The 20,226-nt window shown below is 37.1% G+C and overlaps 1 protein-coding gene across 1 annotated transcript in view; it reads right to left on the bottom strand.

The window, feature by feature from the left end:
• Positions 1-20,226, bottom strand: part of SCYL2 (SCY1 like pseudokinase 2) — a 42,543-nt gene that overhangs the window by 14,987 nt on the left and 7,330 nt on the right. Inside the window, exons 2-9 of the mRNA XM_082772171.1 lie at positions 15,858-16,055; positions 9,154-9,311; positions 6,715-6,859; positions 6,031-6,180; positions 5,158-5,379; positions 4,261-4,377; positions 2,511-2,636; positions 934-1,110 (exon numbers count right to left, since the gene is read on the bottom strand). Of these exons, the coding sequence (XP_082628297.1) occupies positions 934-1,110; positions 2,511-2,636; positions 4,261-4,377; positions 5,158-5,379; positions 6,031-6,180; positions 6,715-6,859; positions 9,154-9,311; positions 15,858-16,034 (1,272 nt within the window). The 5' untranslated portion in view covers positions 16,035-16,055. The remainder of the gene's footprint in view (positions 1-933; positions 1,111-2,510; positions 2,637-4,260; positions 4,378-5,157; positions 5,380-6,030; positions 6,181-6,714; positions 6,860-9,153; positions 9,312-15,857; positions 16,056-20,226) is intronic.

Here is a 20,226-nt window from a genome sequence, read left to right as displayed (position 1 = left end):
GAGGATGTCTCACATATCTGACGTTAAAGGTAGAAAAACACAATGTAATCTTTTAGGATGAAGCAGTAGAAATTAAACATTTATTGGCTTCCTGTCAATTAGACATTTAGTTTTTTCAAGACAAAACAAAAAACCACAATGTACCAAACGAAAAGAACACTAAGAAACTCTAATTTTCTGAGCTATTCTGAGGTAATACAACTGTACTCTTTTTCCCCTCCCCAGAATAATGGGAGTTCTCAAATGTGGTTTTCACAGAAATAAAACATCTATGTGTTCATTCCTATGTTTATCTTGGCCTTTTACTGCTTTGCAGAGAAATAACAACAGCCAGCATTAAAGCAAGGTGAGCTAGAAGGAATGCATAGCTACCTTTTATCTGTTGAGGTGTGATGCCTAACATAGCAACAAAATTCATAACTCATTCAATTATCACAAGTAAACAGCACTTTTAAGAGAGTGTAAGAAAGCATCAAAGTTTGAACTTTTCCACCCCAAGATTCCTGCATTACCAATCCAGACACAAACAAAAAAATAGGTTCAGTTACGAGCAGAATATGTGCAAATATTGTTATTTACAACCTTGTTGAGATCAGCTGTAGTAGTGATAAAATAATTTAAAATATACCTTCTACAACCAACTGAAGATAAGAGTTGAGTAGAAAACTGCATGTTTCTTTTATGCTAATCTGATCTCATCTATAAATGCAAGTATCACTTCAGAAAACCCAAATAAAAAGGCGGGAACAGAGATAAATTTTCTGAAAAGATCTGGTTTGTGTGAATCGAGGCTGACTATCTGGACAATTACAGAGCAGGTTGGGCAACCTGTGTGAAGGTAAGAGAAGAGAACTAGAATAGTCATTTTTCAGGGAAGAAGCATCAAAGAGAAAATCTGTAATCTGAACTGTAATTGAAACAACTGTAACATACCTGGATTGGTTCTTGCTGCTTAAAAACCGGACCAAGATCAGGCAGAATGAGCCTGATATATTCCTCTTTGGTGCATTCCTCAGCAATTAGTAGAACATTGGGCAAGACAAAGGGTACCATATCAGGATTCACAAATTCAGAGGTCAAGCAAGGCAAAATTCGCTGAATTATAACACGCTAAGAGACAAAAAAAGATAACACATCAAGTTATAACATGCTGCTATTGTGCCATTTCAACAGCTTTTGTATTAACCTGTATTTGTATTAACCCCCTCAATCCCCAAAAAGACAATTTTCAATTTTAAACTTATTTTCACAGTATAGTTAAGCTAATTTAAACTGGGGTACTTTTGTTACTTTTCTGTTTACATTCAAGACACAATTTGAGACTACAACCTATGAAGGACAATAAAAAGCTATTAAATGTATAGAAAATAGGACTTTAAATCACTTAAATGAATTATGAAAACTCATTCTACATACTTGGTTTAGAAAAAAAATAAAAACTTTTGCCACCAAAAAATTTGTGTATCAGTCTTTCACTAAGCCATCACTCACTTTTTTCTGAACATACGAAGCTACTATACTGCCCCGTAAACTCCAAGTACGTTCCCACTACAAGTAGGATTCAGCTGACAAAATACAGATGATTACAATGTGGAGGTCTACTGCAGAGTTAGGCAAGCTTAAATTCTTTTAAAATCAATAAAGAGAAATACACAGCTCAAAGGCACAGTTCCTCTCTATAATTTATGTTTTTAAGATGGAAAAAAGTGAATGCACTGAAGACAATGTGGTTATCCTATCTATGCCCAAATTCAAAACATCAACAATTTTTGATTAAAGGAAAAAAAATAAGTTAAAAAAAAGATAGTATTAAATATATGGAGTCTGAATTTTGCAACTGTGTAGTTCAAAATTGAATGCAATTAAAAAGAAAGAAATGTAACATGATGGTTGAGAAGTTAAACTATTCTATTATGTATTAAACTATTATGTATTTAAACTACTACTTTATGCATTACGTCTTACATAAATTTGAGAATACCACAAAAAGAAAAGGAGTCAGTCTAGACACAGTGTCTAGCACTACAGAGGCGAAAAGTGGAATGACAGACCCTTTGAGGTTTCCGGGTACTGCTAGTACAGCAAAGCATTTTGCAGTACTAGCAAAATGGTCTGTTGAGGGAAGGAAGCTTTACATCCTTCAACATTAAAGTGCCATAAAGATGGTGAAGCAATCCTACATACAAATTGGGAGAAAATGTGGCAAGGTAAATTCAAATAGCTATGACAGCGTCTGGAAACAAAGGGAAAGCCTTGTAACTGGGGAGAAGATAACATCCTTTAGAAGTGGGATGGACTACAACAGGATGTGCAACCAATGATTCCGTACATGTGCTATAGCACAATTTGCCATTTCCTGTTCCCAAATGTATTGATAGCTGAGAAGAATTCCCACAATTATTTTCCAATCTCCTCTTTTTTCCTACTGCTCTATTCTGTCAACCTCATGGCAGTCCATTATGGTACATTATGGTATTTTTAAACTATTTCAAGAAATCATACAGACATACCTTAGGCAGCTTTGGCAGAACCTTTGGTAGCCCTTTAAAAAACTGTGATTTCTGAAGGTTATCCCTTTGAAATAATGAATCAAAATACTGAAGTGTCACTGCTCCTACATCATCGAAGAACGGTATCTAAAAGTAAGAGAAAAAGTTTATGATCTGGAAGGATACAATATTGATACTACTACAAAGATTCCATACACAGTCATATTTTTACCTTCTCAATGTATTACTGTAAAACTTTACAACAAAGTAGCTGCAATAAATGATTAGAAAAGTAAATTTTTGAATACTAAGTACTGTAACATTAACAGATAAAGGTTGATTAAGACAATTTTTCTAGCATTTTAAAGTATACTATATAGTATATTATACTATAAAGTATAATAATGTACATCATGTTCATATAAATTAACTTTGTATACGAAATAATTTGTCTACGAAAAAGGAAAAAACCTTTAATACTAACAGAACTTCATCATTCATGAAAGACTGATGCAAATGCATAACGAGGGCAGTATTTACTTATTTTTGTTAAATCCATCCCTGAATATTCAGCTTTTGGTTGGCAGTTGAATGAAAAGAATAGAAGGATGTCTATCCCAGACCTACACAGACTGGAATGGGATGTTCTGCATTTGAAAACTTGCATGGTTAAGAGTCCTCCTTTCTGCTAGTTCTGTTTCAGGGAGGGATATATCAAACTTCATGGTCTTATCATGCTTAGAGAAAGAGTGTCTCTCAGACCATTTAGACAACTGTTTTCTCTTGAAAAATTTGTGCGAATTGAAAGGATATAAAATCATATAAAGAATCTCTGCCATCAGGCAGAAAGAGAAGCTCATAGGAGTATGGCAATAAAGAAAAAAATAAATCTGCATAGAAATCAAGCTAGTCTGAAGCATAGATTTAAAGTCTATGTTCTAAATCACATACCAAAAGGAGTCTTAAGTACAGGATCATGGAACTCTGCACAGGTTACCTTGACCTCATTTAAAATAGCAAGGCCCATGTAAAGCTCCATATTATCTTTAGGAAGACCTTAAAACAGCCTTCCAGTACCTAAAGGGGGCCTACAAAAAAGATGCAGAGGGACTTTTTACAAGGGCATGTACTGATAGGACCGTGGGTAATGGCTTTAAACTGAAAAAGGTAGATTTAGATTAGATAATAGGAAGAAATTCTTCACTATGAGGGTGGTGAGCTGCTGGCAGAAGTTGCCCAGAGAAACTGTGGATGCCCCATACCTGGAAGCGTTCAAGGCTGGGATGGATGGGGCTTTGAGCAACCTGATCTAGTGGAATGTGTCCCTGCTCATGGCGGGAGGGGGAAGGGGGGGGGGGTGGAACTACATGATAATACACACGAATCATAAGCCAAAAGTTAATCCTGAAATTCACTACTCTTTGTCATTTCATGGCTTTAATATCCTTCCAGTACATTTTTAAAGATTGAATTTAATAAAATCTATCATAAAATATACTGTATTAGAAATTAACAAAAGACTGTTGTACTGAGTAATTATTTTAATTCTGTTTCAGCATACACTTCTTTCACACTAACAAAGGTTAGAGTAAGGACAAACTTAGGGACCAGCTAACACTATTATTGCCCAAGTAATTCAAAAACATTTAATATTTCAACCAAAAGATTAACAAGAAAAAAAAAAAAACACTTTAAAATAGCTCTGTTGTTTCTACAAGTCAAACACTATTTTCCCTCTTTCCTATAGCCACTGTAGTTTCCATGAACTGACCTTAGTCATTTGATCTGCGTCTGGTCTGACTGCTGGAGCTACATTCAAGAGTAGCTTTACATGTTCACGCACCTCCTCTGGTATATTTTGAAGATTACTGGAGCTTAAACGGCTCAGCTGCACAAGTAATTAAAGCACATGCACCATGAAGTCAGAAAATCCTGCATATGACTATTTCCAATATACATTAGGACTATACTTTGTCCTCTTGCTGGGTTCTCTACCCACACCTTTGATATCCCTCCCTCCTCCCCTTTCATAACCCATTTGCTTCTGATACCTCGGTTTTCTTTCCATTTCCCAAAAGCCTACCTGTGTCAGGTCACATCCCCCTGTTCCCAACTTCTAATTGTGTTCAGGTTATTAGAGAACACAAAACCAGTATTTTTAAAGAGGTACACGTTATTATCTGAAGTCTTGTTTAGACATATTAAAATACATTACATAATATTAAGACAACGGGCACCCAAAGAAGATACAAAGGAAATTTGCACATGAATGTACATTATGCCAGCTGTTCCAATCGACTATCTTCTGTTAATGTTCATAGTCCACAAAGAATGTGAAATAGCTGGTAATTAAATGGACACCAATCGATCAAATCACTCTAAAGTTGGCAATCTTCACCTGTCCTACACTGGTCATTCATTGCTTTCTGTTAAACACTGTTCGCCCTGACAGGTAAAGCATTTATCCTACAAGACCAGCATTCAACATGGTTACAGAGCAAACAGCTGAAAAACAGAACTTCGTAGTTCATAAAGTTGGTACGTGTAGCGTCCTCTACACATATTTTAATTTTCCATATTTTACTATGATTTTTTATACTTAAATCTGCTTTAAAACAGTCACTTTTCAAATCTGAAAATCAATGTATAATATTTATAAATAGACTACCTGATCGAGTTGTCTACTAAAACTTTTATAAATATCCTGCTTGTTGACTTCAAAAATTGGTTTCCCTTTATTAAACACTGCATACATAACAGCTCCTAGGGAGTACATATCGCTGGCTGTCTCACAGCTCACAGAAAGAATGTATTCTGGTGCCAGATATTCAGGATTTGGAAGACACAAGGATGGCAAGTTTGGATCCCATTCCTTACACGGGAACTTTGGCTACAAAAGAAATAAAAAAGTACATTTATTAGGGATTTTTATAGAATTTAAATAGGAAACCTCGAGCAGCAAAAAAGAAAAATTAATTCATTCAAATTCAATTACGCATGAAACAGAAATTGAGTAAGGCAAAACTATGAAGAATCTATGTCTGTAACTTCAAGTGATCAGTTCACACGGTTAAAGTCTGAACATTAGAATTAGTAACAGTAATGTGAATGTCATAGCACTGCTGTAAAGAGGGAAATGAACGATGATAGGAATTCATTTCAGGAGATAGCAAGCGAGCACAGAATGGATGTAAAAGACTAAATTATTTAGGCGCATGCCTACAGGTGAGCATTCTCCTGTACATTCTGCAGGTGAGCTGAAGTGCCACAGGCACTGCACTTTCAGCTGATCTGAGGCCATCACTAGCCTATTCCGAGCCTACTGAGCCAAGTTGGCCTCTTTCTCTCTGATGACCAAAGGCATCAGTCCAGATCTGTACCGTATGTTCAAGCCTGTACCATATGTTCAAATTTTCTGCCAACAAAATAGAGGTGAACATTAAATAAGTGATTCTGTATTAAAATGCAAGCTTAAGAACCTGGTTTCAGATAAAAATCTGAATCTGAAATATAATAAAGAAAAATATAAAAGATCTATTACCTCCTGTTCAGATGGATTTGTTGATTGGATACAAAAATCAAAGCCTGTAATTTTCCATGCTCCACTCTTATTCAAAATTATATTTTCAGGAGTAACATTTCCATGGACCATCTTCACACTGCTATGCAAAAAGGACAAGCCTTCAGAAACCTGTTAATAAAAGATTATTTCAGGTTAAATATTTCCCTAGATATGCTGGACAACATTTATAAAATTTGTCACATGTACAACCTTATTTCTTGTGGTCATCATTATATTGATGTTAACAAAGAAGGAATTTTTCACCACTGACTTTAGACTATGTTTTAAAAATTATGTATGAAGGAAATTAAATACAGATCGGTAAGCAGCAGATGAAATTACTAACATTGATTAACTATCAATGTTGAAGAAAATTTTCACCAAAATTTGTCCCTCCACAGAAAGATTCACAAATGACAGCTGTAGTACATTTATATAGAATATAATAAATTAATTCAGTTTATCATTTTACGTCAGAATAAGCAAAAATAGTAGCAAGTTATAGAGCCTCCAGTATTCATCTTCTCTTAAACATATAGTGATCAGGCCATTATCATCTCCCACTTCGCAATTATTTGATTTACTATAGACAGACAAGGTAAACTATGAAATGATGATTAACACTAAACGCACAAGAAAATTTTAAATGCAAAATTGCCATACCTGAAGCAAGCCATATTTGGTCTCCACATCATAAAGTTTGTATTCTTTAATGTCGGATGGTAAGGGAGAAGGTAGATTGTCCCAGCTGCCAAGAACATTAGCTAAACTTGCACACACTGGTTCTGTACAAAATGCCAAGCAGTCTCTAGAGAGAAAACAGATTAAAAAAAAAGTTTCTTGTAAATAAATGTAATAGAACTCTTGACTGCAAACAAAAAAACAATACAGACATCATATCACGCATTATCAGACTTGGTATTAACCTCAAACATGTTTTATTTCAGGTTTTGAATCATTGTAAGCATTTATATTAGTGGTTTTATATATATTTACACATATATAAAAATAATTTTAAATTTCAAAAAATAATCTTATAAAAATATATAAATCAGCCTAAGTTACTCTATTCTGATAACACTCTGATTATGTTAGTCTGATAACATCACCAATGATGCACACAGAGCTTCATAATTTTTTTTTTGTTGTTTTGTTTTTTTTTAAACCGGTACTTTTTTTTGTCTTGACTCAAGAAAAATCAAACAAATAATTCTTACTGTTGTTAAACCTTGTACAATCAGGCTGTTAGCTGTGCCTAAAACCAGCATGCTTCCAGTTGAAGCAATGCTTAATGTAGTCAAACTGTAATCAGACGCAAAAACAATAACATGTTAAGGTAGCATCTGAATATTCTTTCTCTTTGCAAATCAATATAAAACAAGTACACACAAATATGCTTGTTATATGACCTGCACTTTGCCTGCAAAGGGACTGCTTTCCTAATTATTTGTTCTATTGCTTTCTTCCTGAAGAACTGAAGGTCTTGTTTATCGATCTTTTTGTTAGTGGTATCTAAAAAACATAGATGAAGCAAGTTTCCACACATAAAGTAGATTAATTGTAACACTGTGCTTCCAAATTTCAAATGTGGAAGTCCTGATTTTTTTTTTATTGGAGAAAGCACAGTGTAGATGGTAGTGCACATTGTTGGTTTAAGAAAGAATATTTCGTGAGAACACTAAAAACATTGCATCAGTATGAACACAGAAAACAAGGCTGTGTACCACTAATGAAGGTATATTTCTGAATAATAAAATCATAGGCAAGAAGACTAATCTAACTTTTTGTTTATTCCTTAAAAATAACACAGAAGACACTGTCTCAGCATGAATCTACAGCAAAGCTTTTCTGCTTGCTATTTAAGGTAAAATAAGGCTGATGAAACATGCAAGACTCTTACTACTCATCCAGATTAAAAGTGACTTAAGTCTTTCCTGCTGCCTTTCTGAAGGGAAAGAAAAAAAAAGAAAATTAAAATTTCCTGATTCATAAGCCTCAGCTACCCTGACTGAGCCCACATCACCACTCTGTTGAGAGCATCCCCTCCACTTCTATTAACACTACCAGGGCTACAGAACTCGTTTGGGAATAATCACAAGGAAGAATCAGAGCACAGAAAGACGAAGTTCTTCATTTTTAATCCAATTTCAGCTTTACCATGGAACTTATACATTTAGTTATAGTTAAGGCATAGACAATAAAAAATACCCAGGAAACAGTTACTCTGCATTTTTCATAACATAAATACTCTGGTTGCTGTTGTTCTGAGGGAATAATAAAAGGCTTTTTTGTTTTGTTTTTTACTTTAGGAGTTAATTAAATAAGGACCCAAGACAGAATAACAGAAGGATGGGCAAATCTAATTAAAGGAACTGAATGAACACTGCAAGTGCTGATGTCTGCCGTACAGTACAGCTTCTTTAACTGTTCCCTGAATAACATCAAAATGACATTCAGACTGACACAATAAAAACTTGAAAACCCTCATGACCTTCGCCAGTAGAATCAGTTTTCTATTTTAACACAAAATCTTCATTTTATTTGCAGATTTTAGTGTGCTCTTATCACTACAGTTGAATAATAAATGTGTAAGACTAACCCATTATTGTGCCTAGCGACCAATCATACATAAATCAAATAAGTACTACAAAAATGCACCAAATTTTGTCTCCTTCATTTGGCATTTGAGGATCTTATAAATGCATGTGGCCACAAGAGATACAGTTCACCCAAAGTCTCCAATCTCCCATGCATGAAGTATCTCATAAATAGAACAAATGAATGAACAACCTTTTGAAGGAAAACAAATATGAGTTCTTTAAAAGTGAAATTAATTGAACTACCACATATTCTTGCTGTAAGGGTTGTGTAGTTACAGCTAAGATCACACAATAGATTAACAATTAGATTTACAACAGGGATGCATCTTATGACTTGGTGAAAAAAGATCTGAGGGTGGGCAGAATACCATTCTCACATGAGTAAATATATTCAGATTTATATAAGTATATACATCAGATGTACATGCTGAATGCTCCAGATATTTTTTATTCAGTAAATCAGTAACTAAGAAAGTCTGTTCTAAACTTTACTACGGATTACCTGGATTCTTCCAATGGATGTTGAACAGTAAGCAGTCTAGGGTGTCGAAGTCTGGTTAGCTGCTGAACGCCTCGTTTTAAAGAATCAATAATCTGATCCTTTTCAAATTTTTGGTACTTGTCTATTAGCTTCTTATCAAATACAAAAACAGCCACCTCCTAGAAATAAGCAACAAAAGTCTTTCAGTACATAACACATCCAAAAAACGAAGCCTATACTCAATTACATATGTGCACACACTTTTTAAATCAACAGTTCAATGCTACCAATGCAAGAAGTATTTCAATGTGTATCTACGTATATATCTGTTTCTCTACTTACTCTGTCCTAGACATAATCATTGTGTTTGCATATAAACTCTGGAATATGTATTTTAAGATTATTGTGCTATACTGCTCCCAACCTCACAAACAGTAATGCATAAACTGTAATGTCTACCTATAGCATGACCAAGCAATGGATACAGAAGACAGGAAACTGCTTGATTTTAAGTAGATGGAAGCATTTATATTAACTATGAACAAATAAAATATTCTGAGGATATGCATTCATTTGGCATTAAATATATCAAGTGGTACTTTATTAAACTACACCCTGTCTCAGTGTTGTTCCAAACCAATACGTTTTATATTAAATTAGATTTTCAAGAGAGAGAATTTATAGTGACAGAATATCTAAGTAATCACTGAACCTGACCATTCACAAGATAACGCATTTGGAATATTTTTTACATTTCACATGTAAAATGAAATGCCAGAAATGTAATGGATTTTAAAATAGAGAAAAGAGTTCTTCCAACCAACCTCTGCAAATGGAAAAGGAGAAAATTACAAAATTTATATGAAATTTCAAAATTACATAATTGGATGTGAAATAAAAGACTACATCTCCACTATGGAAGCCATTAAACAGAAATAAATCAACTGAGAAAAAAAAAAGGAATTAAAAATTTTATCATGAAACAAAACTGAAGCCTTTTTATATTCCTACAACAGTGTCACGATGAATAATAAAGTTAAAAAACAGTAGAAAATAATATGAAAACACACAGTTTTAGTTCCAAGAGGAACCATATGCTCTAGTACTGCACATTTTATAACCATTATTTTAACTAAAATCTTCAGGAACAGTTACATTATTCATTAAAAAAAGATGACCTCTAGCAATAGGCTAACATAAATAAGTCAGTCAGTCTAACACACAAAAACAAGTTTATATTTTTTAACTGGTGCCTGTTTCATTTAACTGTTATCAGGTGAATGCCTATAACTTACTCAACTAAGCACATGTTTCCTGATTCTGTCCATCTCCTCTCTGTGTTCCAGCCCCAAGTGGGATGGGTGGAACAGTAACATTGACATAACGCAGGGAAGAACCTTGTGATTACAAAGGACAGCAGACATACTTTTTACTCACAATTCAAAACAAACACACACTTTCCAGTACAGCAGATTAATGGTTTGAGCAGTAAAGTGACCAATAACAAAATCTCCAACTAATATTGCAGTTCTGAAAACATTTCTGTTTAATGAGAAGTCAACAATATCAGATAGTGAATATTTAAATCAGAAAGCGTGGGACATCAGCCTTTTTTTTTTTTTTTTTTTTTTTTTTTTAATATTTTATGATGGCTATAAGTCCTGTTGGTGCTTGCTACAATCCTGCATGATTTGAAGTATGACAGAACTCTTACATATCCAAAATTAGCTCCAATACTTATATGTATATAAAATTGCAGTATTCTAGATATGAAAGTGATTGCTATTACATTGACTTTGTAGGTACAAATGCCTTTTTTTTTTTTTAAATCATTATTATGAAGTTTCAAGAATCAAAACAATTTGAGCTTTGTGGTAACTTTCTTTCAATACCTTCCTTTTTTATCAAGTAACACATCTGATGCCAGAAGAAAGTCACCACAGTGCCCATGGACTACCCATGTCCCCTAAAATGTTCACTGTGTTCTGGTATTAATAATTCAAAATACAGCATTCTGAAATGGGAGACATTCAATTCCATAACCAACACTGATTTTATATGCAAGCATCAACAACATAGTATCTTCACATCCAGAAGTCACCAAGCATCATTGTGCAGAAAAATGACAAAAGAGCTGAGTCTATAGAGAGACCATGGAACACATACTCAAGTTACAAAAATTACTGAAATGATATATTATACCTGGAAATATTTATCAGCATTCAGAATTTTGCACTGCATAAGCCAAATAACCCTGTCAGATTTTGGCTACGAACAAATCGTTTGTGTTTTTCCTCTTCTGTTTTACACCACCTGATATTCAACCCTAAGAAGGAGGAAGGGCTACTGACTGTAACTGATAGAGGTTCCATTTGCTGGTGATATAATTACTTTCACGGAAACTTGAAACTGCAAAGGTTTACATAAAATTAATAATTCTTTCCACAGAAAGACCTAGGGAAACTTCCAATTGTATTTTTTATTTCATAGGCTTGAAAGAAGAGAAACTTCTTTCTGCAAATGACAACTTGTTATTTGGTTCTTCAGTTGCATCATAATTCCAACTTCATGATATGAAAATAAATTCAGCATAAGAGAGAACGAAATATATTCAAAAATTCCACTGCTTTAAAAAAAAAAAGGAAGTGAAAAAAAAAATTTAAGCAGTATTTGGACTATGCTCTTAGTCATATGGTCTGAATCTTTGGGTAGAACTGTATGGTGCCAGGAGTTGGACTTGATCCTTGAGGGTCCCTTCCAACTCAGGATATTCTATGAAATTAGGGGCAAAACAGCCTTTAATGACAAAAACTTCCATTCATTACATGATAGAAAGTAAACACACCTTGTTCAGCATGCTCTTGTCTCAGCAGTGTACTGATAGCTCCACCACCTGAGTCAAGAAGAATGGACAAGTACATAGAGCTGTAGATGGCCACTTGAGATCTAAGTTTAAATCACAATTCTGTTCACAAACGTGAGCCAATCTGCACCTTCTTACCTCCTCCATGCTTAAAGTGCTTTACTTCAAGGCAGTATTAGAAAGGTAAAGCTCAGTGATGATGTTAACACAGTTGTATGCTATGATGTGCACCATGCAAATATTTGCTAAGATAAAGATCTTAAAGAAATCATCTGTTGTTAGAATTTTTATCATTAATCACTGAAAAAGAACAGTTTTACAATACCTTTGCCAAGGAATTAAATGTCACTAAGTATTTTGCATACAAGTTGTAAAAATGGTGTTACCCGTGGAAACAGGAATAAGCATTGCCCACAACACACAAGACACAGGACACACTTTAATTGGGCTATAACCATATTCACTCACCTGTAATGCTTTTAGACCCTAAGCAGAAAAGGGTAAATCAGTGTTCTTGGATTGTGCTCACCTATTTCAGGGAAATCCTGTTGACCATTGTCCCAAAGACCAGTTTCTCACCAATACATGCATTTGCAAAAGTTTTGTATCCTTGTAGTAAGAATCACTAAATGCACCATTTTTAGTTTTTTTTTTTCTGGCTTCTTTGGGCAGTTTTTTATTTGTGCTGGGTATGGATGAGATGGAGTTCACTTTCTCTATATAGCAGCCCATATGGTGCTGTGTTTCAGACTTGTGGCTGAAACAGTGCTGATAGTATATCCACCTTTTGACTGTGGCTGAACAGAGTTTGCGCAGGGTCTTAATAAACTGGCAAGAACATTCTGAAGCAATCTTACCCTATCTTTTTCTTTGATTGCTCTTTCTACACAGAAAAAAAGGACAAGTGCCACATTATGCCAGAAAAACATAAGCATACAAAGATGTAATGTTGTGTAACTAGAAAGGGTGTAACTAGAAAGACTAAGAAATCTTTTAAATAATCAGTAAGTCAGCTATCGTACAGACAAGCACACGTACACAGGTAAGTATTTTCCTCACTTTCTGTTAGGTTATTATTCAGTCGCCAAGCAAATAAGCAAGAAAAGACATGACGTATTGGAAAAAAAAAAAAAAAAAAAAAAGTAAACATTCAGAAAACCAGGAAAAACAGCAAGGGAGGAACCAGGTAGAAGTCTGAAAAGAACGTATCTACTGCTGTATCATACGTATCTACTTTCACAAGATAGGGAATTTAGTAACTCACAGACTTAAAATAGAAACCGAATTAGTACACATTTGAAATCTTAACTCAGCTGATCATCTTCTGTAAGACAGATGAGTTCCGCTTGTTCTGGGAACAAACATTTCAGATCAGCACTACTGCTGCAATACTAAGACTCCAAACAGCTATTTTATATGGCTACAACGACTTACTACTTGTGTTATTGCAAAGTAACAAGAAGGGTGATTAAGTCTTACATCCTGCTTGTCAGATCACAATACACATTTGCTGTAAAACTACATAAATAAATAATTAAATAGAAGCTAAGCGCTTGTAGCTCCATGCGTGACTTCACAGAAGTGACTGTTACCACTTTTAAAAAGACAGCCAGCCACTTCCATATTGCCCAACCAACACTCTAAAGGTACATGCAAAAGAAAAAAGTAATGTTAAACAGCAGATACCGTGCAGTGCAATGGAGCACACAGTGTGTGTCTTGATGGGCAGTTTCGTTCTGCAATATCAAACTACGTTGGCGTGATGGCAATATTAATAATGAATGCCAATTACATGTCAAATCACCAGCCAGCTAAAATTCTCTGCAATACAACTGCCCCTCTATTTTTAATGACTGAGGACAGCATACAAATGCACAGGTGTTAGTAAGAACTTACAGAGACAATACAGGTTCAAGTATGGTAACACTTGAACTAACCTTCTGTAAAGTCGGCCATCAAAACACTCATCTAAAGCTGAAAGAACATGACTGACTGGAAACAAGTTCCATATACACTGTCGACTGGGCAGACTGAACGGAAGTTTCAGTAACTCTCTATACCCTCAAAGCTATGCCTGGTACAGGTCAATTATTTACTGAACACTGAGATTGTATCAAAACTATCAAAACTCTATTTTCAATGTTATCACTGCTTTGAATAAGACAAAAAAAAATCGTTACATTTGGTAAATTCATTAAACAATGGATGTATTGAGTCCTGGAACAACAGACAGATGCAGGAGAATCATATGAGCACAATATATGCTTAACATTATGCAGATTCTGACACAATCATATCACACATTCCCCACATATTATTCACTCTTCATGTTATGCTTCTTTTCCATTTGCTACAGTTTATTTTCCTACCATCTAACAGATTATACCCATGTTTTCCAAAGTTATTCCTTTGTATCCTTTCCTTTTTGGCACATCTGTAGTATTGATTCATTCTCTAAGTGACTATGTATCACTTCAGCATCAAGTTTAAGGGAAGACTGTATCTTACTAACTTTTCTATTTACTCACTGAAAAGTCTATTTCCTCTCAGAGTTTGAAAAAGATGTCACATTTCTCCCATACAACAAAAACACACTATAATAACAGCTCTTAAACTCTGTTTCTGACATGCCTTCTTCCAAAGTCACTGCTGTAGTTCAACCCAGCCGGCAGCTCAACACCACCCAGCTGTTTGCTCACTCCCCCCAAGTGGGATGGGAGAGAGAATTGGGGAAAAAGGTAAAACTCACAGGACAAGAAGGCATAATAGGACAGAAAAGGAAGGAAAAATAATACTGTATATAAAACAAGTGATACACAATGCAATTGCTCACCACCTGCCAACAGATGCCCAGCCAGTCCCTGAGCAGCAGCCGTCCCCTGCCCTGTCCAACTCCCTCCAGTTCTACTGTTCAGCACGACACCATGCGGTATGGGACATCCCTCTGGCCAGTCTGGGCCAGCTGTCCTGACTCTGTCCCCTCCCAGCTTCTAGCACACTCCCAGCCTCCTCGGTAGCACAACAGCATGAGAAGCTGAAAAGTCCTTGACTCAGTATAAGCACTGCTCTGCAACCACTAAAACGTTGGTGTGCGATCAGCATTATTGCTCTCCTAAATCCAAAACACAGCAGCATACCAGCTATTACGCAGAAAATTAACTCTAGCTCAGCCAAAACCAAGACAGCCACCATTCCACTTTTACCTACACATGTGGCTTCATGTGAGGCAAAAGTTTGTATACTAGTGCTCTACACACTAACACTTTAAGCAGCGTTACTTTAGAAGGCAAATATACCCGGCTGAAAGTTGCACAAGGAAGGCAGACCTCACTTCCACCACACCCTACTCCTCTGCCCCACACCCTGCAGTCACTCTATCTCCTGACTTAATAACATCTCTAACCCCTCAATTTCTGTGTGGCAGCTGAGCAAAAAAATACAGCTTATTTTTCTGAGATCAAATAATGGCACAGTTCACGATCTTTTAATACTGTGAAGAGGTAGTATTATTCCCCCCAGAACTGCAAGGTAAACTAAACTGGAGAACTGATCCATGTTAAAACAAACGAGCCTCTTCCTTCTTGTCAGGTCGGTTTTAACTCAAGTTAATTCTTCATCTTCGTGTCAAGTTTTACGCTATGAATACAGAACAACTTCCTTCTCTGGCAGCGAAGGCTTAATGTATCTGTAACCTATGTAGGTGAGAACATCATATTTAAATAGTTTTGATGTCATCAATTCATTTTACACACTTAAAACTCGTCTACCCAGTTGGGTTTTGTTTTAAATACCACTTGAGAGCTGCTACCTACCAGCCTGTTATCTAATGCTTATAAACACAGGTCTTTACTTGACAACCCACCTGTTTTGTTGATTTTTTAGTTCCATTAAATATCTTCCAGGCAAGACCGTTACCACCACTGGCAATATGTCGGCCAACATCAAACTCCCTGGTCACAGGATTTCCCATGACCGCGCTGGTGACATCTGCCGTTACCTTCGTAACGGTGCTCTTCAGTTTATTCAGCATGGACTCCATTGTCTCTACCAAGGTAGTATCCTAGAAAGACAAGAAAAAAATCTTCAGTCTCTCAGAAATTCTATTAACACAAGAGAAATGTTGAAAATTATAATATTAAAGGACATCTAACCAAGGATCCAACAATATATAGGAGTAACCCACAGAAAAAGGAATATTGAAATATAATTTCCAGGACTTTGCAGTCAGACATACTCATACTGCACAAACATATTTATGTGTGCACGCCTGGGGAGTGTACATCCTTGTTACCCCTCCTCAAAAGCTTTTGAATCTGTTGATCATTCTTTACTAGATCTATCAAAGCAATTGAGGACTGAAACACACAACCATTTCTTGAAAACGAATGGCTGAATACAGCAGAGAACCTACAAACTGCTCCCATGAAAGGAAAGGTTCACACCTTATGCATCAACATCAATCAAGCAGGAGAACCAAATCGAAATGAAACCAGGTTCCATTGATTCCAGTGCTTATGGAACTACACGTTTTCTGCAGGGAAAGACTGCTTAAAATCCCAGATCAGCAAATGAAAAGATTTGTATTATACAGAAGACAACTATAAAATATGTATATTTCCTACACTGTGCCTGCCAAAATGCAAGCTCAAAATTTAGTATTTTACCCATCAGAATTGCTGACGTTATTTGTCTGACCTAAGTATTCATGAGCTGATCAGCTCCTGATGGAGTAGGGAACAACAAACTGCCTTTTTATGCAGCAAACTTGTACGTGTGAGTTTATTTATATCACCTTGCAAATTTAAGAGCTAAAAGACTGTGACTGCTTACAATTTAGTTCACCTTCCCCTCTACTGTGCAATTACATGGTTTCCTTGGTTGTCACAATTAGTTCCAAAAATCTGATTTGTCTATTCCATGAGACAAAAGTTTGAAAAATATATCCCATTTATACAACTGCCTCTCTGATAACAGATACACAAGAAAGAATGGAGACGTGACAGAAATAGTGAAAGTGAGACAGACATTCATCTACTTTATTGATGTGTAGAAAGATGAGGAGAGAATGGAAAGAAATGATTTCCTGGAATAACAATTATGTGGTATATTCAAATGCAACATCTAAAGATATTTCTTCATCTGACTTTTCAAATGAGAATACTAACGTCTTCAGCCTACAGTAGAATAAACCTAAGACAGTACATCAGCAAATATATTGAGATCTGTAGAAATACTGTTTTCACTCACAGCCTTATTTTTCATATACTTAATTGGTACATAACTTGTGCAAAACTATCTTGAAAAATAGCAAATGTCACTACTGTTCAAATGAAAGAGACTACATTCAGTTGTGATAAAGAATTTTTCTAAGTTTTACCAGCGAGGACAAAAGAAGCAGAAGGCACTAACAAGCAATCCAGGGAGCAGTGAGACTAATCAGCCCCATTGCCCAACAGATCTGATGAGAAGAGCCTATTTGCAGTGAATTAAACCTTTACCCACTGCTCAGGTATTTTAAGGCATTGTTCTGGTCTACACAGATTATTTGGTGTCTGATCAGCCAGCGTTTTCCACATTTGTGACACAGATGGGAGTTTGTTTCCTCTCCACGCTTCCTTACTCCCACAGAACCCATAGCTATTTGTCTTTGGCAACTGCGTATCTCAGTCAAACTTGACTGAAATGACTGGACTGAAGTTATTCAGACATGCACACCTTCTCCCCATGGTACTACAGAGCTGATTCCATACAAACTCAAGGCAAATAACCTGGTTAGTACTAAATTTGACAGACAGACTTGTTTCCTAAAAGAGGTAATAAACACACTAAGCAAATTTTCTTAAAAGAATTTTCTGAGTAACCGAAGAATTCACTCATGTAGATGTACGGCACGGTGCTAACCTAGTTCTACGCATATGAACTGCTGGAAGCAACACAGGATGTTGCTGTGTCCTGACTACTGCAGCAGTTATATCCCACCCTCAGTAATCTTCCACAGCAAAACATGCAATTACACTACCGTTGTAACTCCAGAGACACTTCTCCAATGTCCACGTCAGCTGAGTAACGCAACTTTGTGCCTCTAAACAGAGAGCCAGACTAGGAGATTTAAGAGAAGGTATTATAAAAAGGAAAGGTATCAGCTTTAAAATCAGAAATAGTAGTTATGGCTTCAACAGGACTACTCAGGAGCAGAACTAGATATGAAGCACATTCTGGATGAAGTAGGTCTTAATTATGGTGTGGTGGTTTTACTCAGGTGGGCAGCCGAGCTCCACCACAACCGCTCTCTCACTCCCCCTCTCCTCAAAGAGGAAGGGGGAGAAAATACAACACAGAGAACTCGAGGTTTGAGATAAGAAAGGTTTAATTAAAGGGAAAGGGAATGGGAGGAAAAAACAGAGACAAAAGAAGCAATCAGTCCGCACGGAAGCACAGAGAGAGGAAAAATTATTCTCTACTTCCCATCAGCGAGCGGTGTTCGGCCACGTCCTGGGAAGCAGGGCCCCAAACGCGTAGTGGTTGTTCAGGAGGAACAGCCCCCTCCCCCACGAGAGCCCCCCCCTTTTATTGCTGAGTGTGACATCAGGTGTTATGGAATATCCCTTTGGTTGGTTTAGGTCAGCTGCCCCAGCAATGTCCCCTCCCCATCACTTGCCCACCCCCAGCCTGCTGGCTCTTGGGGGCTTGGAAGGAGTCCTGATGCTGTGCCAGCACTATGCAGCAATAGACACAACACTGGAGTGATATCAGTGCTGTTCCAGCTACGAGTGCAGAGTACAGCACTGTGTAGGCTGCTGTAGGGAAAAGGTGACTCCAGCTCAGACAGACCCAACACAACTTCCACCCCTTATTCCATAACATTTGTGTCACAATCAGGTACAGTTTAGTATATAGATGTTCTCATCACCATTGTTTTCTGTTCATTGAAGCATTTTTATGTCTGTACTTCTCTTTATTCTATAGGTCTTTTCCCAAAATGCTCATAAGAACTGTTGATGGTTTCGCCTTCATCTGTCAAAGTGGTCACTCAGGGCAGGCGAAGTTGGTTTTCTTGACACCAGCACCAGCTTAGCTCACATCAGTGTTGCACTTGCCCGGTTCCTTGCAAAGTTGACCTGTCATTGGTTCTGCAGTGTCCTCCTACAACACATAACTTGGATGACAGATTAATTTTCTCCCAGTGTTAAATCTCCTTGAGGCACACACTTGATATCCCCATCTTTCTGCATTACCCACCAGGTATACCCTGGTCCTTGGGCAAAGACAATCCCACGAGTGGGTTTGCCTTTTCCCGAGGCAGGGGCAACCCACACCGCCTTCCCCATCCACTTCCCCACACGCACTACAGGGACTTTAGCTTCTCCCACAGTGTGTAGGGGTTTTGTTTCAGCAGGACCAGGACGGCTTTCAGACCCCCTGTTGTTAACTAGCCAAGTGGCCTCTGGTAGATTTATATCCCAATGTTTCCATGTCCCAGCACCCAATGCTCGCAGCATAGTTTTTAACAGTCCATTGTACCTCTCAACCTTCCCAGAGGCTTGTGGGTGATAAGGGATGTGATACACCCATTCAATGCCATGTCTCTTGGCCCAGGAAGTGATCAAATTGTTTCGGAAGTGACTCCCATTGTCAGACTCTATTCTCTCCGGTGTACCATGTCGCCACAGCACTTGCCTTTCCAGGCCCAAGATAGTGTTTCGGGCTGTGGCATGGTTTACAGGGTATGTTTCCAGCCACCCAGTAGTTGCTTCTACCATGGTGAGTATGTACCGTTTGCCTTGGCGGGTTTGTGGAAGTGGTCCGATGTAGTCAATCTGCCAGGCCTCACCATATCGAAATCCAAGCCATCTCCCCCTGTTCCAGGGAGACTTTACCCTCATGGCTCGTTTAATTGCAGCACAGGTCTCACACTGATGGGTAACCTGTGTGATGGCCTCAATGGTCAGGTCCACCCCTCGATCACGAGCCCATCTATATGTGGCGTCCCTCCCCAGATGTCCTGATGTTTCATGAGCCCATCGAGCTACAAACAGTTCACCCTTACGTCCCCAGTCCAGGTCCACCTGAGCTATTTCAATTTTTGAAGCTCGATCTACTTCTTCGTTGTTCTGATGTTCTTCGGTAGCACGATTCTTAGGCATATGGGCATCTACATGACGTACCTTTACAGCCAGGTTTTCTACCCGGGCAGCAATATCTTGCCACAGGGTAGCAGCCCAGATAGGTTT

This window comes from Aythya marila (assembly GCF_965140915.1).
Source record: "Aythya marila genome assembly, chromosome: 1".
NCBI classification, from domain to species: domain Eukaryota; kingdom Metazoa; phylum Chordata; class Aves; order Anseriformes; family Anatidae; genus Aythya; species Aythya marila.
This window is presented reverse-complemented; position numbering and strand designations above follow the sequence as displayed.